This window comes from Taudactylus pleione, unplaced genomic scaffold (genome assembly GCF_031769625.1).
Source record: "Taudactylus pleione unplaced genomic scaffold, aTauple2 ptg000370l, whole genome shotgun sequence".
Lineage (NCBI taxonomy): Eukaryota > Metazoa > Chordata > Amphibia > Anura > Myobatrachidae > Taudactylus > Taudactylus pleione.
The window spans coordinates 1,662,339-1,681,738 of record NW_028284771.1 but is presented as its reverse complement, the minus strand read 5'-3'; the positions used below and the strand labels follow the sequence as shown (position 1 = coordinate 1,681,738).

General features: G+C 43.0%; 1 protein-coding gene across 2 annotated transcripts; it reads left to right on the top strand.

The window, feature by feature from the left end:
- The first annotated feature begins 288 nt into the window (after window positions 1-288).
- FAM174A (family with sequence similarity 174 member A) lies at window positions 289-18,431 on the top strand. 2 transcript variants are annotated; one of them, XM_088444621.1, is made up of 3 exons: window positions 292-795; window positions 6,973-7,104; window positions 18,158-18,431. In XM_088444621.1, exons 1-3 carry the CDS (start codon window positions 485-487, stop codon window positions 18,159-18,161), a joined length of 447 nt encoding a protein of 148 aa, XP_088300747.1. In that variant the 5' UTR covers window positions 292-484; the 3' UTR covers window positions 18,162-18,431. The 2 variants fall into 2 exon arrangements, with proteins under 2 accessions (XP_088300748.1, XP_088300747.1); XM_088444622.1 differs by lacking the exon at window positions 18,158-18,431 and having other exon boundaries at window positions 289-795; window positions 6,973-7,108.
- Window positions 18,432-19,400: the final 969 nt, after the last annotated feature.

Here is a 19,400-nt window from a genome sequence, read left to right as displayed (position 1 = left end):
TGTTCTATAAATATTTCCAATTGTAAAGCGCAAAGTTATATGCTGCGCTATTTAAGAAACTGTTAATAAATAAATAGATAGTATCTGACGGATGTGCCAGTGGACAGGCAATCATCCCCAGAGAAACCCCTGCCCAGTGCCCAGCAGTGGTGACCAGGAGTCAGGACACCCCGGGGAGCCAGCCCGAGCCTGTTTCACTTTCAGATTCACATCTGCAGCCGCCGCAACTGACAGAAAGGAGGAGCTGTCAGTAAAGTATACCGAGACACTTGCGCCGTGTCATGTGACAACGTACAGATGCGGCGCGTCGCTTAGTAACCACGCAGCGTGCAGTCCGGGAACGGGGAAGTGGCACAAACGCAGCACCGGAGACAGAGCCCGGATCCCAGGTCTCTCGTCTCTCCCTGTGCCGGCCTCACGTGGATTTTGCCGCTGTCCTCTCTCCTCCGAGCGGGGAGGAGGAGGCGGCGGTGAGGCCGGTAAGATGCGTGGTAGCGGTGTTCCATGGCCGCAGCTCCGCTGGGGGACCACGCTCCTGTGTGTGCTCTGCTCCATCACCTGTCTCCCCAGTGCGCAGGTCTCCCGGGGCCACACTTCCGCCGTCCCGGCTTTGCCCATTGGTGACAGCGGTCCGCAGCCCCCAGTCAGCAAGAACGGCTCAAGCGTCCCCAACGGAGACCTGTCCTCCACAGCAGTGACACCCCTCATACCCAAACCGCAGATGCAGCGGGCCCTGGCCGTCCTGGTAGCGGTCAGTGCCGTGGTCATCATCTACTTCGTGATTAGGACCATCAGGTGAGCGCAGCACTGCTATCCCAGCCACTGTACATGTAGGGTAGGGGGCAGACCTCTAATACTACCCCAGCCACTGTACATGTAGGGTAGGGGACAGACCTCTAATACTACCCCAGCCACTGTACATGTAGGGTAGGGGGCAGACCTCTAATACTACCCCAGCCACTGTACATGTAGGGTAGGGGGCAGACCTCTAATACTACCCCAGCATCTGTACATGTAGGGTAGGGGGCAGACCTCTAATACTACCCCAGCCACTGTACATGTAGGGTAGGGGGCAGACTTCTAATACTACCCCAGCCACTGTACATGTAAGGTAGGGGGCAGACCTCTAATACTACCCCAGCCACTGTACATGTAGGGTAGGGGGCAGACCTCTAATATTACCCCAGCCACTGTACATGTAAGGTAGGGGGCAGACCTCTAATACTACCCCAGCCACTGTACATGTAAGGTAGGGGGCAGACCTCTAATACTACCCCAGCCACTGTACATGTAAGGTAGGGGGCAGACCTCTAATACTACCCCAGCCACTGTACATGTAAGGTAGGGGGCAGACCTCTAATACTACCCCAGCCACTGTACATGTAAGGTAGGGGGCAGACCTCTAATACTACCCCAGCCACTGTACATGTAAGGTAGGGGGCAGACCTCTAATACTACCCCAGCCACTGTACATGTAAGGTAGGGGGCAGACCTCTAATACTACCCCAGCCACTGTACATGTAAGGTAGGGGGCAGACCTCTAATACTACCCCAGCCACTGTACATGTAAGGTAGGGGGCAGACCTCTAATACTACCCCAGCCACTGTACATGTAGGGTAGGGGGCAGACCTCTAATACTACCCCAACTTCCATATATCACTACATGCACACACTGGCCGTCTCTGTGTAACTTCCATATATCAATGCATGCGCACACTGGCTGTCTGTGTAACTTCCATATATCACTACATGCGCACACTGGCCGTCTCTGTGTAACTTCCATATATCACTACATGCGCACACTGGCCGTCTCTGTGTAACTTCCATATATCACTACATGCGCACGCTGGCTGTCTGTGTAACTTCCATATATCACTACATGCGCACGCTGGCCGTCTGTGTAACTTCCATATATCACTACATGCGCACACTGGCCGTCTCTGTGTAACTTCCATATATCACTACATGCGCACGCTGGCTGTCTGTGTAACTTCCATATATCACTACATGCGCACACTGGCCGTCTCTTTGAACATTCAATTTATCACTACATGCGTACACTGACCATCTCTATGTATCTTCCATATAACACCACCTGCACACACTGACCATCTCAATGTATCTTCCATATAACACCACCTACACACACTGACCATCTCTATGTACCTTCCATATAATACCACCTGCACACACTGACCATCTCTATGTACCTTACAATATAGCACCACCTGCACACAGTGGGGCTGATTCAGCAAAGATTCCAAAGCTGCGTGCAGGCAGCTTTTGAAATGACGTCCTTGCTATTATGCAAATGCAGCAGGAGGTTTATGACGACCCCTGCTGCATTTGCAATCCCTGCACTGCTACGGAGGTTGCAGGCTGGCATCACCATCGCGACCTTCGGTGGTTGATGATGGATGGCGCTGGACTGCGAGCCCAGAACACTGCGCCAGTCGCCGCAGTCCCTGGGCTGGCCACTCCTGGAAAACAGGGTGGACGCGCTCCCTTTTCCGGGAACAACTGCCGACCCCGCAGCGCCCCTTAACCACTTAACTGACTAATTATTTTTCCAAAAACCGCTCCAAAATTGTCGGTTTCTTTTATGATTGATTTAGGTCAAGAACATAATTTTAAACTTATCCATCACTATTTTATTTGAAAATTATTATTTTTTTAAAACACAGTATACCATAAAAATAGCGAATTTTATGTTATACTGTAGTGATGGTCATTGACATCTGTACCATCGATAGTTCAACCATCGTTAGAAGCCATCAGTTGTTTAGCGATTGGTCGAGGAGATCTGTGTAGACCACAACTGCCGATGTTTCCTAAACATCGATTGAGGGTTGCCATCGATGGTGCAACATTGATGCCCACCAGCAATGGCAAACTACTTGTTTTCAGTCAGACCATCGATGGTCGGTTGCCATCCGATATCAAAATATATATACAGTATATATATCTGCTGTTGCTTACACATATATATATACACACGCACGCTCGCGCGCGCCTAATCAGCCGTGTGTGATACAAAATTTGGGTTTAGTGTCCCATGTATTGTATTATCTGAATCCTAGTGTATGTTAAAACTATTTTAGAAGTTACATATTATCCTTGTAAACAAATCTGATTTTTATTTTTTAGTATGTTTATAGTAGAAAAATTAGGAGTCAGTTAAATCAAGGCATCCATTTATGATCCTGAAGGTCCCATAACCGTTTTGGTGCTATCAGCAATGTTTTTTGTACATTGGGGACCAGGCCCTCTACCTCTCTAATATTCATTAGCTAAGCGACAAATTTTTACAAAAATGTGTACCTATTTCTGTGTCAGTAGTGTGATTAGATAATGAGCCAATGCTTATTTATTTTAATTTAAAACAAAAAAAAAATATCCACTACTTTTGTACATTAACCATACTGAGAATCTTTATAAGCATGTAGTAGAAGCCAGGAGCTTCAAAGAACTGTACTTGCAAAACCTAGGAAAAACTGTCAGACAGCTTTGATATGTGTTGACTATTATGGAAGAGACACACTTTTTACAGCAAACTTTTATTGCTGTATAAAGTTATATAGCTACTGTTTTGCAGCCTTGAATTATCACATTTCAAGATAGCGGATTCCTTTCTGCCTGTTTGTAAAAATACATCTTAAAGAATTTTCAAAAATAGCAACAAATTAAAGCTGGGTACACACTGGAGCGATGTCAGGCCGATTTGCCATTTCATAACTACAAGTCACCTATGTCGCTCAGTGTGTATGGGCGATTGCACGCGCCAGCGTTCGCTAGCAATGGTTGCTAGGCTTGATGTGCTGCACATCAAACATAGCGATATTGCTAGCGACCTGTACTAAATTAACAAATGATGGAACAGCGATCATTCTGTCGTTCATTAACTTGTTCCAGTGTGGATGGGCAATCCCCGTTCAAGGGCATTTGTTCCGATGTCTGAACGAATGACCGTCGTTTCAGTGTGTACTTAATAGTTTGTGGTAAAGTGTCCATGGTAATTGTTTCAGGAGAGAGCATCCCGGCAGTTGAAAGCTTGTCCGCCATGTGCTTGCAGTGACTAGCTCCCCAGATTATAGTCACACCACACCAGTTTCTGGGCTCTCTGGAAATAGGCAGGGCACATGTTTTTAATTTCCAAAATGGGCAGGACTGGAACCCTGCTAAAACAACCTATTGGGAACACTGTGGTAAAAAGAAAGCACACAATGGGGGTTATGTAATAGGTGTTGATTTCATGGAGCAGTCTGTTTGTTTTTGTTTTGTTTTTTTGGCGAGATTGCAGCTAATTTAAAAAAGAAGCAATCCGTGTAAGGCTAATTTTATAACTGATTGCTGCTTTAAATTTAGCTGCACTCTCGCAGAAAAATAGACTGCTCCGTGAAGTCGGTACCTATTACATAATTCCCAACTGGGGAAAACAAAATGTTATAGTTGAAGGCCTATTTATGATGCATGCAAGAAAATACAGAAATATATATGTGCCCTGAAAACTAAATTCGACAATAACACTACACAACATAAAAATAATCCTGTAATGATACTTGTATGTTGGTCAAGCTAAACCGGGTCCATATTGGTGGCCAAAGTATTGTCCAAGAGTCCCATACACCATATCCAGAAGGAATATATAAAGTCCTAACCGCACAAATGGTGCTAACCAATACAGGTTGAGTCTCCCATTTCCAAATATTCCGAAATACCGATTATTTTTTTTTAGCATGACGGAGATAGTGAAACCATTGCTTTTTGACTATTCAATGTACTTAAACTTTAAAGGCACAAAATTATTAAAAATATTGTATAAAATTACCTTCAGGCTGTTTGTATAAGGTGTATATGACATATAAATTAATTTCATGTATGTACACAAAATTTGTTTGAGCCACTAAAGTATTGAAAATATTGTATAAAATATAAGGTGTATATAAAACATAAATGTATTCTGTCATATCTCATTATGGTATGCAAATATTCTGATATCTAAAATATCCCTGGTCCCAAGCATTTTGGATATGGGAGACTCAACCTGTATCAAGTTATGAATGTGTAGTCACTAACAATGTAGCGACTATCCTCTCCTGAAGTGCTGTGTGTAGGAAGCTCAGCTTCTGAAAAAATGCGTCAGGACTAAAAATTATATAAACTCCTGCCTAGTAGTCTAGTGTCGATGGACATATGGAACTTCTTGCTTATGGAGGCTCACTAGTGTCAAAGAGTAATTCCATGCATTTCATCCATTTCAGATAGACTTCTTCAATAACAGCAGCTGGACCTGTCTGGCGAAACATTGTAGTGGTGTCTGACTGTAGACTTGGGAGGTCCTCTCTTGCATTTCAGAAACCGGGGTCGCTGAAAAAAGATTTAGCTTATCAAAGTGGCGTGCAAGCCTGAGACTTTAATTGAGGTTGTCCAACAAGTAATCTGCCCCTTATGCTTCTTAGGGGTTTATTTAGGGATGAGAAGGCTGTAAAACCCTGCACTATTGATCGTGTTTATGCCTGATATTTAAAAGGGCAATGCTTTTACTAGCAAGACACGGCTAGTAAAAGCATTATCCATTTTAATATTGGGCATAAACATAATCAGAAGTGCCGGGTTGCTTCATAAATAAACCCTTGCCCTGGGTAGCGGACAGCAATGTAAAGCTTTTTGGGCTGTATGGTCTGCTCTTTTCCACTTCAAACTATATTGTGCGACCTTCTCTGCAGATATTAGTTCTGCACACAATTCAGTCTTAAGGCTAGAAGCAACTGGTTTATGATATAGGAAAGAGGCTGATACTGAGCAATGATCACAGTGTGAATTGTAGGTTACTGCCACTATTATTACACTACAAGCTGCTTTTCTTCCAATAGTACTACATTTGGGAGAGCTACACAATGCAAAAAACTGCTCTGGGTGACACAATAATAACAACAAAAACATTTCTATGCCATATATTATCTTTATTACAGATATTTAATTAAATATATAATAATCCTTCAATGCAGCGTTTTGCAGATTCTCAGTATTTCCCTGTGACATTAAGCGGTAAATGTGTCAGACATCTGCATAATCTGTATATTACAATAGACAATCTGGCACATTTTATTACTTTAAAATTGCACTCCAACATATGTGTATTGCTCTCAGAAATGTAATGAATAATTTTGAACATTGAATGTTCCTGGTACCCATTTCCTTAACATAAAATAGGGTTTATCTTAATTACCATTACACTGTGTCTACTAAATATTTACATTCTACAGTAATTAGCAGGAGTTTTGAATAAATGAATTGCACATTAGCGTGTGCCATAACTGGTGGAAATACTTGTATTTGCACTTCAGTACGCTGTTGTTTTCCTTCTATATGCAGTCTGTACTAAGCTGTAAGTAAACATATTCAATGTACATCGACTAATATTGGCATGTGACTATTTCACAGAATATGCATTAAAAAATATTATTTCTACCTCTCTGGAATTAATGAGAAATCTTGTCATGTGCGTAATAACAGATAAAACAAAAATTGTTAAATGCAGTTAGCAGGTTTTAACAAGATTGTTAGTGCTAGGAACACTATGTGCTTGCAATATATGAGAAATCTAATAACAATCCAAACTTAGCTTTCCAGTAAATAAAATGTAAGGAATAACAAAAATATACCTCAGATGTTCACCATAGATTTCTCAGATTAATCTAAATTTATGTTAGCAAACTGGCACAGCTAAGTTCTTTTGCCTATTTTATTTTATTTTTATAACATAATTTATGAAACACTGTCTCCAATTATTTTTTGTTTGTTTCTATTTTATTCATTTTTAGTGTTCTGGACTTCCCAAAGGAGAAGGTGGTAGTACTAAGATAGCGACAGATTGTATTTATTTGGGCTTTATGTTCTATTGATTACCGTGGATTAACTTGTGCTGTGAGTTTCTCCATCTGAATTGTACATATATTTATTGGTTTCAGAACAAGACGAAAAAATAAGAAGACTAGAAAATATGGAGTACTGGATACAAATATAGGGAATATGGAGCTTACTCCTTTGGAACAAGAGGATGAAGATGACGATACACTGTTTGATGCCAATCATCCTCGCCGGTGAGCACTTGTATTCTGCTAGTTTGCTTTTGTTGAAATGCTGTTTAAACTCCAAGATGCTTCATGCACTCCTTGTCCTGAGAGAGAAAATATAATTGTACTCCAACATCTGTAATGAATGCATTTGACTGTGCTTGTAGGGGACACTTAGAAATAGACGGAATAGACAGCAGATCATAGTGTCATACAGAGTATGCATTATGAATACAAATTTATCAGTGTTTTTATTTTATTGTAAGAAAATGATCATTAGACTATAATTTGCTGTTAAATAACTAAAACACGTATCTAATATATGTGCTTCTTTGCTAACTCAGTAAAATTAAACAGTAAAGAAAGAGGTGGACCGACTAGAAGGTATTGGGAGCGATAACCTAGGTAAACCCAAATTGGAGTTCCGATCAGTATCAGGACAAAATTTACACCTAAATATCACCCTGCTGGTGAGACATTATCAGTAATTGGAAAGCGTAAACCACTCTTTTTTTTTATTAAGCATCTATTAAAGTTGTGTCTAACCCATCAATCTGTAATTTTACATGTACCAATTGAGTTTAAAAAGTCTGTTAGAGATACTGCAACACAGCTAACCCTTAGGGCTCCATCATTTAAAGCACATGCCGTGGGTTTTTTAGATCATAATCCGCTTACCAAAAATTAAGCATGCATCAGGGTCTTTTACTCTCCCTAACCCTTCTGTTTATATAGCGTGCTTTAATATTCACCAGCCTGTGGTCACACTTCAAGTCTCAACAAGCTGTTAGTGTTTGTAAAGAAGCTGCTAATTTACATTTATGTAAACTAAAAACGAGGCTGTATTCCTCCAAACCAAATAATTGCTATAAATGCTTTATATACAGGTTCTATCCCCGGAGCACATTAATAATTATATGAAAGTAATTAGAAGTTGCAAAACCGCAACTGAACAGACCTGGTTCTCCCTTCTTCTCATCATTCTCTTTTTCTACACATTGTACTCATAATATAAACACACAAATTCTTGGCCAAAAGTAGTGTTTTAGTATTTCATACAACAAACGTCCACCATAGACATCGTAAATGTTGTAAATTCTGACTGACAAAATAATTCCATGTAGCCCATTGTTTGTATGTTTTTCCTTAGTTTACTTTGTGTTATTTTCGACTTTTTGCTCATCTTTCCCAAACTATACCGATTTTTCCCTTTCTCTTGAAAAGCCATTAAATGTGCATTTGGCTGTATTCTGATAAATGTAAAAAAAATAATAAACAAACTAGCCCTTTCAAGAACAAAATACCAAGTATGATGCGTAATATTCTGCCAACCTTGCATCTACATTTTTGCTTATTGGAATGAGATAAAAGGGTAGAGTGATGCTTTGCTTTAGAGCGTTCCTTGTTTTATAAATGAAGCGTGCGTCATAATTTTAACTCCACTGTGCACTTTTCTAGTCCTGGTTTCACCAATGTGAACAAAAAAGGCTTCAAACGCAATACTGTATAATGTAATAGTGTCCATTCTTGCATCCTGCACCTGTCGCAACCTGTGCAGTTCTTCTTTCCTGCCTGGGGTTTCGCTTCCTGCTCTGGTGCTTCTAGCACACTCTTGTATGTATCTCAGCAGTTTGTTGCGTCAGCCGAGTGTGCTAAAAGCACCAGAGCAGAGAGCGACAACCTAGTCAGTAAGGAGAACTGCACATCAGTGGCGTAACTAGGGGGGGGCGGGCAGGGTGCGTGCCCTGGGCACCGTGGGACCGACGGCGCGGGGGGGGGGCGCCGCCGGCCACGGTCCGGCCCGCCGTAGTTAGCCACCAGTGTTGCGCCGACCGCAGTGAGTGCGGTCAGCGCTACACATTTACACAGGACCGGCGCTAGGCTTCCAGCGCCGGTCCTGTGCTGCACAGCTGAGCCCGTTCCCTCCCCCTGAGCGCTTGCCCAATAGCGCTAGGAGGCGGGCTCAGGCTGTGCATAACACACGCTTCGCCGCCAGCACTGGCGGCGATGCGTGTGTTAAACAGCAGCCAATGAGAGTCAGACTCTCATTGACTGCTGCAGCACCCACTGCAAGAGCCAGGCTTCCGTCCGGCTCCTGCAGTGGGTAATGGGACAGACGTCATGACATCATGATGTCTCTCCCATAATGCTGAGCGCGCCAGCCCGGAAGGACTGGCGGGCGGCGGCGGCGGGAGTGGTGTCGTGATCCGGAGCAGCAGCGTGGATTCAGGTAAGTATATTTTTATATTTTTTTTTAAACTTGTCTGCACTACTGGGGGCACAACGGGGGAGGGGGGTGGCTACTACTGGGGGGACCTCTACTGGGGGTGGGGGCACAAACGGGGGAGGGGTGGCTACTACTGGGGGCACCATTATTTGGAGGACCTCTACTGGGGGGGGGCTACTAGTGGGGGCACTTAATCGGGAGGGGGAACCTCTACTGGGGACTACTACTTGGGGGGGGGAACTACCACTGGGGGCATTTTAAAAGGGGCCTACTATTAGAGGCACTGCACTGGGGGGACCACTACTGGGGGCAATAATAGGAATAATAGGAAGGGCCACTACTGGGTGACTGCATAAGGGGGACCACTACTGGGAAAACTGCATGGGGGGGACTACTGCTGGGGGCACTATATAAAGGGCACTGCATAGGGGTGGGGGGACTACTACTGGGGGCACTATATAAAGGGCACTGCATAAGGGGATACCGCTACTGGGCGCACTGCATTGTGGGGACTGCTACTGGGGGCACTGCATAAGGGGGAACGCTACATGGGGCACTGCATTTGGGGGGGCCACTCCTGGGGGTACTGAGTAAGGGGAACTAATTGGGGGCTGTATAAGAGGGACCACTACTGGGGATACTGTATAAGGGGCACTACTATGGGCCTGCATAAGAGGGACCACAACTGCATACTGGGGGTACTGTATAAGGGGTACTACTGGGGTTAAGGTGCATATGGATAGGAATGTTCAGCGTGAAAATAAAGGGGTGTGTCATGTTGACACGCCCCATTTTTAAGTGACCACGCCCATTTTTTTGTTGCGCGCTCATCGGGGGGAAGGGGCGGCTCCCTTTTCAAATTTGCCCTGGGCTCCAAATACCCTAGTTACGCCACTGCTGCACATATTGTAACAGGTGCTAGAATGAACACTATTACTTTATACTGTATTGTGTTTGAAGCCTTTTTTGTTCACATGTAATATCACGTAATACAGTGTATGGTTGCATATGTGTCAGTGATCACAAAATACACGCTATAGTGCGTTTTTACGTGCTACAGGCACTTGCGGACACTATTTTAAAAACGAAGCGGGTCCTGCAGGACGCGCTGTGCTGTGTGCTGCAGCCAATCACCACCGGCAGCATCTTATCAACCAATAGCCGCAGGTATCTCATCAAACAGTCCCCGCCACGCAGCGTCTCCTCTCCCTATCTCTGGCTACAGCAGTTAAGTCTGACCTGTCAGTCAGATACCAGCCGTCCAACCACGCTTCGACTCGGGACTGTCATGCCTCGCCCACTACCCGAGAACAGCAGCAGTGAGGTAGCGTCTCCTCCACCCCGCATTCCCCGTCCCAGGTCGGACTCAGAGTGACGTCTGCACGCGGTCACTCATTGTTGGAGAGCCGGGCGCAGAGCGCAGTACGGTGACTACAAGAAGCCCGGCTCATACACTGCAGCATTACAGAGTGATGGCTCAGCAGGTATATGTCCTGCCAGGGGTGTATTTACCCCGTGGCTAGGATCGCACTTTCCAGGGCGCCAGTCGAGGGTGAGGGGGGCACTGCCTGGTGGTGCCATCCGTGGCCAGGGAGTAGAATCGGGGACGGACGGAAGGATCCAGTGGAGGCGAATAGGGCCATCCCGTTACACACAGCTCCCTCAGGGCTGGAGACAGGAGTTAATTTTTAAGTTTACTGACTTTAAGCGGCTGTCTCAGCTCCGCCCATAACCCCCCTATACCTGGCCGCCACCATCTGCTGGCTCCCTATCCGCCCGGATGTGCAGGGGGTTAAGTCTCGGACATACTACTAATAAGCTTAGCAGCACAGTGGAAGGTTTTACAAGCCCTCTCTGTGCTGCAGTGAAACACCTCTTCCTCCCAAGCCGCGCATGACGTCACATAGGTGCTGCAGCCAGGACTATTCCCACACACAGAGGATGCACAAAATGGCCTAACACTCCACAGAGGACAGGGCACTGATCCGCTTCCTCGATACAGCAGCTGCACCTATAGTGATTATGACTTTTTTGCTGACGCTAACTTGCTGGGAGCAGGAGAAAGTCAAGCTGCACATCCCAGCTGATTATCTCGTTAGGATGGGCTGGCTGCTTGGAGAAATACTAGTGTTCACGTTTGTATACTAGTAACATAGTTCCTGCTCTTGCACACTGAACCCGGGGCTGCAAAGGAGGTGAAAAATCACAGGTGAGCCCACTCTGGTGATTTCTGTGTATTCTCAGAAGATTCTTCTGTTACCAAGCTAGTATGCCCAAGTCCATGCGAGTGTGTATACATGCATGACAGCATTTAAGTGAGTTCCTGCGTCAGGGTGCACAAGGTTGTGTAGGCTCCCTGTGTATGTCTGTGCACGTATGTGTGCATGTCTGTGTGAGATGTGGAGGGTGAATTGTAACAAGGATATCCCAGATTCACATTGCAAGCAGTAATAAAATGCACTCAAAGAGCACAAGCACAACTGTCTTGTTGGGGGACAACTTGCACAACTCCCCTCTTCTCCAAATCCACCGCTCCCCCCCCCCCCCCTCCTTTTGCCATCCTGTCTGAATTCTACACACCCCTCATGGGTTATAGTCATTATCCTGGCTGTTGGCACGCTGGCGCTCAGAATGCCGGTGCCAGAATCCTGTCACCAGCATCCCAAACACCGGAATCTCAATAGTAAGTAATGCGGTTAGGGCTTAGTGTTAGTCACTAGTGGGGATGAGTTCGGGTTAGGCACTAGGGAGGGAGAGTTAGGTTTTGGCTGTGGGGGGATTTTAGGTTTAGGCTGCGGAGAGGGAGGGTTAGGGGTAGGAGAAGGGTAATATACTTTTCTCTGTCGGCATTGTGACCCAGTCAGAATCTCGACGCCAGCATATCATACCCAACCCCCAACACACACACCTCCCAGCCAATCACAGAGCACAAGTGGTAGTAGAAAATATGGGGGGGTGCCAGTCCCTTCATTTGCCCGGGGTGCTCGGACCTCTAGCGCCACCCCTGTGTCCTGCCAGTCTTACTTTGTTCTGATTAAACACATCATCAGCCTGGTGTGGAGGAATCTACAGGAAGAATGACTTATGCCCTCAGTTGCAGTGCTAGCAGCTTGTAGCCTGTGTAATGTTTATGTATAGAGTGTTCCATGAATAAAGTGTTTTTAGCATGCGGCTTGATAGTACAGTGCTAGAATATGTTGGTGTTCAAAATCATAATACCTCATCATGTGCCATAGAAGTAAACTTATATAATTTGGTAGAAGTGTGAAAATAAAAAGTAAAATGTAACTACATAGTATAATCAGTGATCGCAAAACACGCCATATACTACCCCCCAATACTACTCTAACTGCTATCTACCCTTACCCCCTCCTTGCCCACCAGTACTGCACAAGCAACTTTCAATTACAATTGCCCCCTCCCTAAACCCAGCACTGTCTGCCCCTAGCCCCAGCCTTGCCCTCTAGCACTGTCACAACTGCTGTCTGCTCTTACCCCTCCATACCCATGGCACTGCCTGCCCTTACTTCTCTCTACCCCAACTTTTCCCTGCCTATACCTTCAGCTCTACGACAACTGCTTGACCCCCCCGTCTACACCAACTTCAATCTGCCTGCAGCACTGTCCCAACTGTTGCCTGCCCTCAACCCCCTTAATATGTGATGGGACCCAGAATATTTTTTAAAGTGAGCGGTGCCTGGCACCCAAATTTTTTTCCGCTCAGCGCGATCACTGTGTGCTTTTATTCAGTGCACTTTCTAATGAAAAAATTATAGGGATGGCTATAGTTTTAAAATTACTAACATAATAGTACATTGTGCTGTTCCTTCAGAAACCTAATATATACCTTGTTCAAGAAGTAATTGAACAGTTCAGCAGTTCAAAATAACTGAGGTTCCACAGGAAAACAACAATCTTTGAATATAACAGTAGTGTAATGGTACATAATTTCCCATATCTATTGATTCATCTCTGCTAGTACACAGGCAAAAAAATAATAAAAAATTGCACTCAACAATATTATAGAGAGGTATTTGGAATTAGAAGAGTAGTTCCGGCACTGTCTGTGATCTGTTCTGAATTAAAGAGCTTGAAAGTGTTCTCAATTTGTTCAGAGAGATATATGTAAAAAATGGAAAACAACAATATCGTAGATGTTTGTTCTCATAGCATATGTTATATGTGTTTCCACCGATAATACACATCGATCCGGAGGTACTCACAGACAATATTGACGAGCTCTACATTGCATTCTGCAACCACCGCAGGACCACTGTGAAAGTTGGGTCCAAAGTCTATCACCATATAAAGGTGAGTGTACACCTATATCCTATGAGAACAAACTTCTTTTACGTAGTACACAATATTGTTTTCCATTTTTTACATATATCTCTGAACAAATTGAGAACACTATCAAGAAGCTCTTTAATTCAGAATAGATCACAGACAGTGCCGGAACTACCTGTTTAATGCCAAATACTTCTCCAGAGAGGCCCTGTTGAAAAGCTCTGACTGCTCCTGGCTGCACATCTGGGTCTATCATCGGATCTCTAATGGTGCATACACACGGTCAGATTTTTCTTCAGATCTGAACGATAACTATTTTAAAAATCGTTCATATCTGAAATAAAAATCTGACGTGGGCAACGATGAACGATGCGCGTTCCCGTATGTCATATAACAATATCTGACATCTGATGTGTTTGCAGTCAGTTTTGGATGATTTCCTTTCATTTTAATACAGTCAAAAATCGTTCAATTGTCCAATCGTTCATCTGACATATCTGACCATGTGTATGCACCATAAGGGAACTAGGCGCCAGTCAGATGCACTGTTAATGTTATAGAGAGGTCAAGTGCCATTTATTGGGGATTACCTGATAGTAGAGATGAATTTGCCAATGCCTATTTTTAAACTAAATAGAACCTGCCATTTGGGGGCAATCAGTTTGTGGTTTATTTGAATTGAACAGTCACATTTTAGGCAACTACTTAATTATATCTTCAGGTTGCCCTATTACAATTTTGATTGTTTGAACACCACTTTCAAAAGCAGAGGCACCGTAGCATTCATTTATAACAATACACCTGGGAATGAGGTATAGACTATAGGGCAAGTGACTCCTGACCTCGGTGCTCAATGCACACTAAGGGGGGAATTCAATTAGCTGTGGGACATACAGTAACCCACAGCTAATTGATCGCACAGTGCGGGGAAAGCTATTCAATTAAAATGCGTAATCAAAGAGTTTCCCCACACGTTAAATTGCAGAATTTGCGTTTTATCGCAGATTTTTCTTTTCAGCTCATGTGGCTGCAAGGAAAAATTCTGCCTTTGGTAAGTAGCCTACAAGCATCCTGCAGCGAATTGAATTTGGCAGCACGATCAATTAGCTGCAGGGTAAACCTTGCAGCTAATTGAATTTCCCCCTAACAGTCCAGGTTTTAGTGATATCCATGCTTGAGCACAGATGGTTAAATCAAAATAATAGGATAATGGGTACTATTTAAGTCACCTGTGGCTATCCTTAAAATCTGGACTGTTAGTGTGCCTTGAGGAAGTTTTGTTTTGGAGACACTGCTATAGGGAGTAATAAATTGATGCCCATAGAGCAGGGATGGTCAGACTTTTGGACTTGGTGACCTATCTTAAAGGCCAAAAATCTTTTGTAATCTACCAAGTAGGGACATTGCTATGTGTCGTATGCACGTTCCTGAAACGGGGTGAGGCCATCAAGGGGCGCGTGCCACCTAAATCAAACCTGTTAGGAGGAATGCTTTTTAGACCGCTGATCTAATGAAATGTAAGCTAACAAAACATAAATTTTAACTGTATCTGGATAATGTACTGAATAGCCCCAGATACGCCACACTTGCTCTTTATTCACCCCCTGCCCACTAACTGCCACTCATGCCACCCCTGTCTGCCAACAGGTCACAAACTTGCCACTCTTCCACCAACCTGTCACTCACATGTTATCCATTCAGTAACCTGTCACTTAGTGTACATGCCCCTCTGCCCACTAGTTTTCACCTCAAATTCCACCTCCTGTCCATCAGTGTGCCCCACAATAGCCATTACACTTGCCTTAATAACTTTTCAGGAACGCCTGCCCTGTATATTGTATGACGGCAGGCAGCAGGAAGTTCCTGGGTCTGGCTAGGGGATCCCCTGGGAGAGGGGGGCCCGGGACACACAACCCCCTTGTCCCCCCTTAAACAGGATGTGGTACTGGTGTAATGGGGGCTGTTACATGTGACAGTCTCAGACCGCTGATTTTTGGCTATTGCTGTCACACATGACAGCTGTGGCTTCAACCAGCAGCTCCGGTGCAGCTAGCCAATAGAACCATCCTGATTCTTATTGACTGCTGCTTGTCATCCACCGTGATCTACTGGTCAAGTGTCCGCGTTTAAACGCTTTGGTCAGCCCTGGCATAGAGTATTACCGGAAAGTGTAACCTAGGAGATATGGATGAAAGGCATTATTGGTGCAAAGGGCCATCAGGAGAAATTCAGTAATACACAAGAGCACATAATAGAAATAAAGCAACTATTTCGATTCTCTCAGAATGTTAATTTTGTCAATCCATAATGCATGTCATCAGAGTCTTTTCCCTGGGTCTATACAATTTTTCCTGCATTTTACTCCCAATATTGCGTTCTCAGTATAATAGCTTTTTAGTTGTGTTACTGCAAGTTTCATTGTAACTTTTGCATTACTAGAGCACTACACATATAGGGCCAAATGTAATAGGGTGAGAGTTTAGAAAATGTGTGAGTTTAGCAGTAAACTCTCACATTGGTTGAGTTTTATCTTCAAAATGGGAAAACATCTGAATGAGATTTTAAATCATGAGAGTTTAAGTCTAAAAAAACATGCAAGTTTGCTCTGTTACTTTGTTTTTGGACTCTATTATATTGGCAAAGTTTAAAAAGTGTCAAACTCTCACTTTTCTAAACTCTCACCCTATTACATTTGGCCCATAGTATTTACCAGGATACACATTTGCACATTTTATTTTACTGTACATATCTGGATTTTCATGAATAGTCCACCATATGTGGACATGTAAATTCTGCATTTAAATACTATAACAATACAACAAAATCGTTGTAGACCTTTGTGAATCACTTGTGTGTTTTTCTTTGTTTACTTTAGTTGGTTTTATCTTTTTTTTTTCTCCAAAACTATACGACTATTTTTCTCTTTCTCTTGAAAAACATTAAATGTGCATTTGACTGTATTTTGATTTGTGTCGACATAACGCAGACTTGTGTGCAGAACAACTTGAAATGACAGATGGATAAAATAACTAATAAAGTAGTCAGAACCAATACAAAGTATGATGCATAGTATTCTGCCAACCTTGCCTGTACATTTTGCTTAATGGATGAGATAAAAGGGTGGAGAAGGTGCTTTTGATTCAGAGCATTCCTTGTTTTGCAGATGGAGTGTGCGCTACCAATTTAGCCCCACCAGGCACTTTTCCCATTGTAAAGCTTTGAAGTGTTTCATGTAATAAAGATCATCCTGATGTTCCCTCACCCTCCATTAATTTTTAAAGAACATATATAAATATATATTTATCCATCCCCACCATATTACTGCAGTCCGTTACTGCACCATTGGAGCTTAAAGTCTTATTTATCTACCACACAAACACACTTGGGTCTATTTTGTCATCCACCAATTAATCTACCAATATGTGTTTGGGGTGTGAAAGGAAACCTAAGCACACAGGTTAAACCCAAGCAAATACAGCAAGAACATGCAACCTCCACACAGATAGTGTCCTGGTCATAATTGAGTCCAGCACTGAGGCTGTAATTGTATCATTAAGGACAGACTGTGCAGTGTACAGTGAGAGAAAGTGGAGCATTGGTGTGTCATTAACACTTTACACAGAGAATCCCTTCTAACTTTTCCACCAAGGTATATAGTTAAGCGGCATCTGTGAAGAAGAGACACTAAAAAGGCACCTTGAAGTGTATTAGATGGACAGTGTAGGCACATCACAGCATTTTGACGTGGACCTCGCAAATGAGGTCCTATGGGGGTGATTCTGACTTGGGAGAAAGGCAAGTAACTTTGCACCCGGCAAAAACATATTGCAATGCAAGTGATGACAATACATTTATTGTGCATGCAGGGGAAATACAAGCTGCTTTTGCATGTAAGAAAGAGAAAATAATGCAGCACAATGTCTAGCACTGCATAATTTTTCTCTATATGGTGGGAATTTGCATATACCTTTTTGATGTCTGCTGGTTCTATATAGTTTTCTGCGCGGGTAGATTCATATCCCTTAGTGCTAATTTATCCCCAATCTGTTCCTGCTTTTTCATGTAGCCCACACATGCTTTATTTTCAACTGCAATTTAGATTTCAGTTCCGACACCACCGTCCCAAAGCTAAATCTGCCCAAGGTGCACAGGTACTTGCTCTTTCTGCTTTGCTCCCAACTCTGAATACCTCTTATTATGTATCATCGGAATTCATGTATATATTGATCAATCCTCTATTTTAAAGTGGGTGGATAGCCACCATCTTTACTCCCACCTATTATATGATTTACCAGCACATATACCATGATGGGAAAGCAAAACTAGAGGGTAAGAAGGTATAACATTATTTCTTTGTTAGGCGATCACATGACATAGGAGGAGTCTAAATCCTTTGAAGGCAATTAACCGGTAGGCAAAACTAGTTCTGCTTAATTCTTGCATGAAAATATCAAGCACTCCATTTTTTTTTTTTATTTTACCTAAAACTGAAGTAATGTTTAAATAACTAATACAACTTAAAACTATTACTTTTGTTTTGAATGGGTTGTGCTTTTCTTCTTCTAGATAAGCCCGGTGCCTTTTATTGTATGCTGTTCTAAAACCAGGAAAGAAGACTGCTTGAAGAGGAACACAACACTATGCTTATTTTGTACATACTTTGTAGCATTGTCTTCAAAATGTAATTCACCGATTGTTCATTAAAAGTTTAAAAGCATACATTTGTTGGCTTCATTACTGTCGTGTTTTAATTATTTTTTTTTTATTCTTGTTTCATTGTAAACTTTTATACAAATATAAATTGTTTACTTTTGAGATGTTTTCAGATCAAAAATTGTATTAATTTGCAAATTACATTTAATTGTTTTAATGTAAATAGTAACAATAAAATGCTAAAGTATTCAGTAGTGTCTTTTTACGTTCACAATCTAGTGAGGTTTGCATGTAATGTTATTGGTGTTACCACTTGATGCGTTTTATTGTCCACAGTATCTACTCTGATATAGAGTGTATGTATATGTATGTATGTGTGTGTGTATGTATGTATATATATATATATATATATATATATATAAATATATAATTTTTTTTTATATTTGTATATTATATGGGTGCCACAAGGGATCTGCAGTGCCTTACAAAGTACATAAACAATATGAGCAAAATAAGAAAAGTGACAGTACCAAACATTGCAGGACATGGCTTTAATACATTGCTGCATCAGCAGTCATGATACCCAATTAAGCAGGTTAGGTGTTGCTGTAGGCAGTGGTTTGGAGATAGTGTTGTAAGTGAGGGAAGGAAAAGCACAGAAAGGAAGAGGGCCCTGCTTGTAAAAGCTTAGTCTAAAGGGGAGGAACAGATGGGTGACCCAGGGGAGAGATGATGAGCATTGATCAGTGGGTTAGGATGAGAGCTGGAAAACTTTGATAAAGAACTGGGTCTTGAGAGACAGTTCGAGGTTTGTGGAGAGTTTGAGAGGGGAGAGCGTTCAGAAAGTAAGAAGTATTACAGGCATAATCTTAGAGGTGGGAGAAAGTAATTGGTGGGAGGAGGGGATGCAATTTGTGGAGCGAAGTGGGTGGGAGTGTGGGAGCCAGTGCAGGGCAGGGAAGCCACATAGGAGGGGGTCACAGTAGTCCAGTCTGGAAATGACCAGTGAGTGGATGAGGGTCTTGGTTGCCTATAGGGTCTGATGCTGAAGATATTTGAGATGGAAATGGCAGGACTGTGAAAGTTACTGTACATGAGGTTTGAAGAAGAGTGAGGAGTCGAGATTATCTACAAGCAGCACACTTGTGGGCTAGAA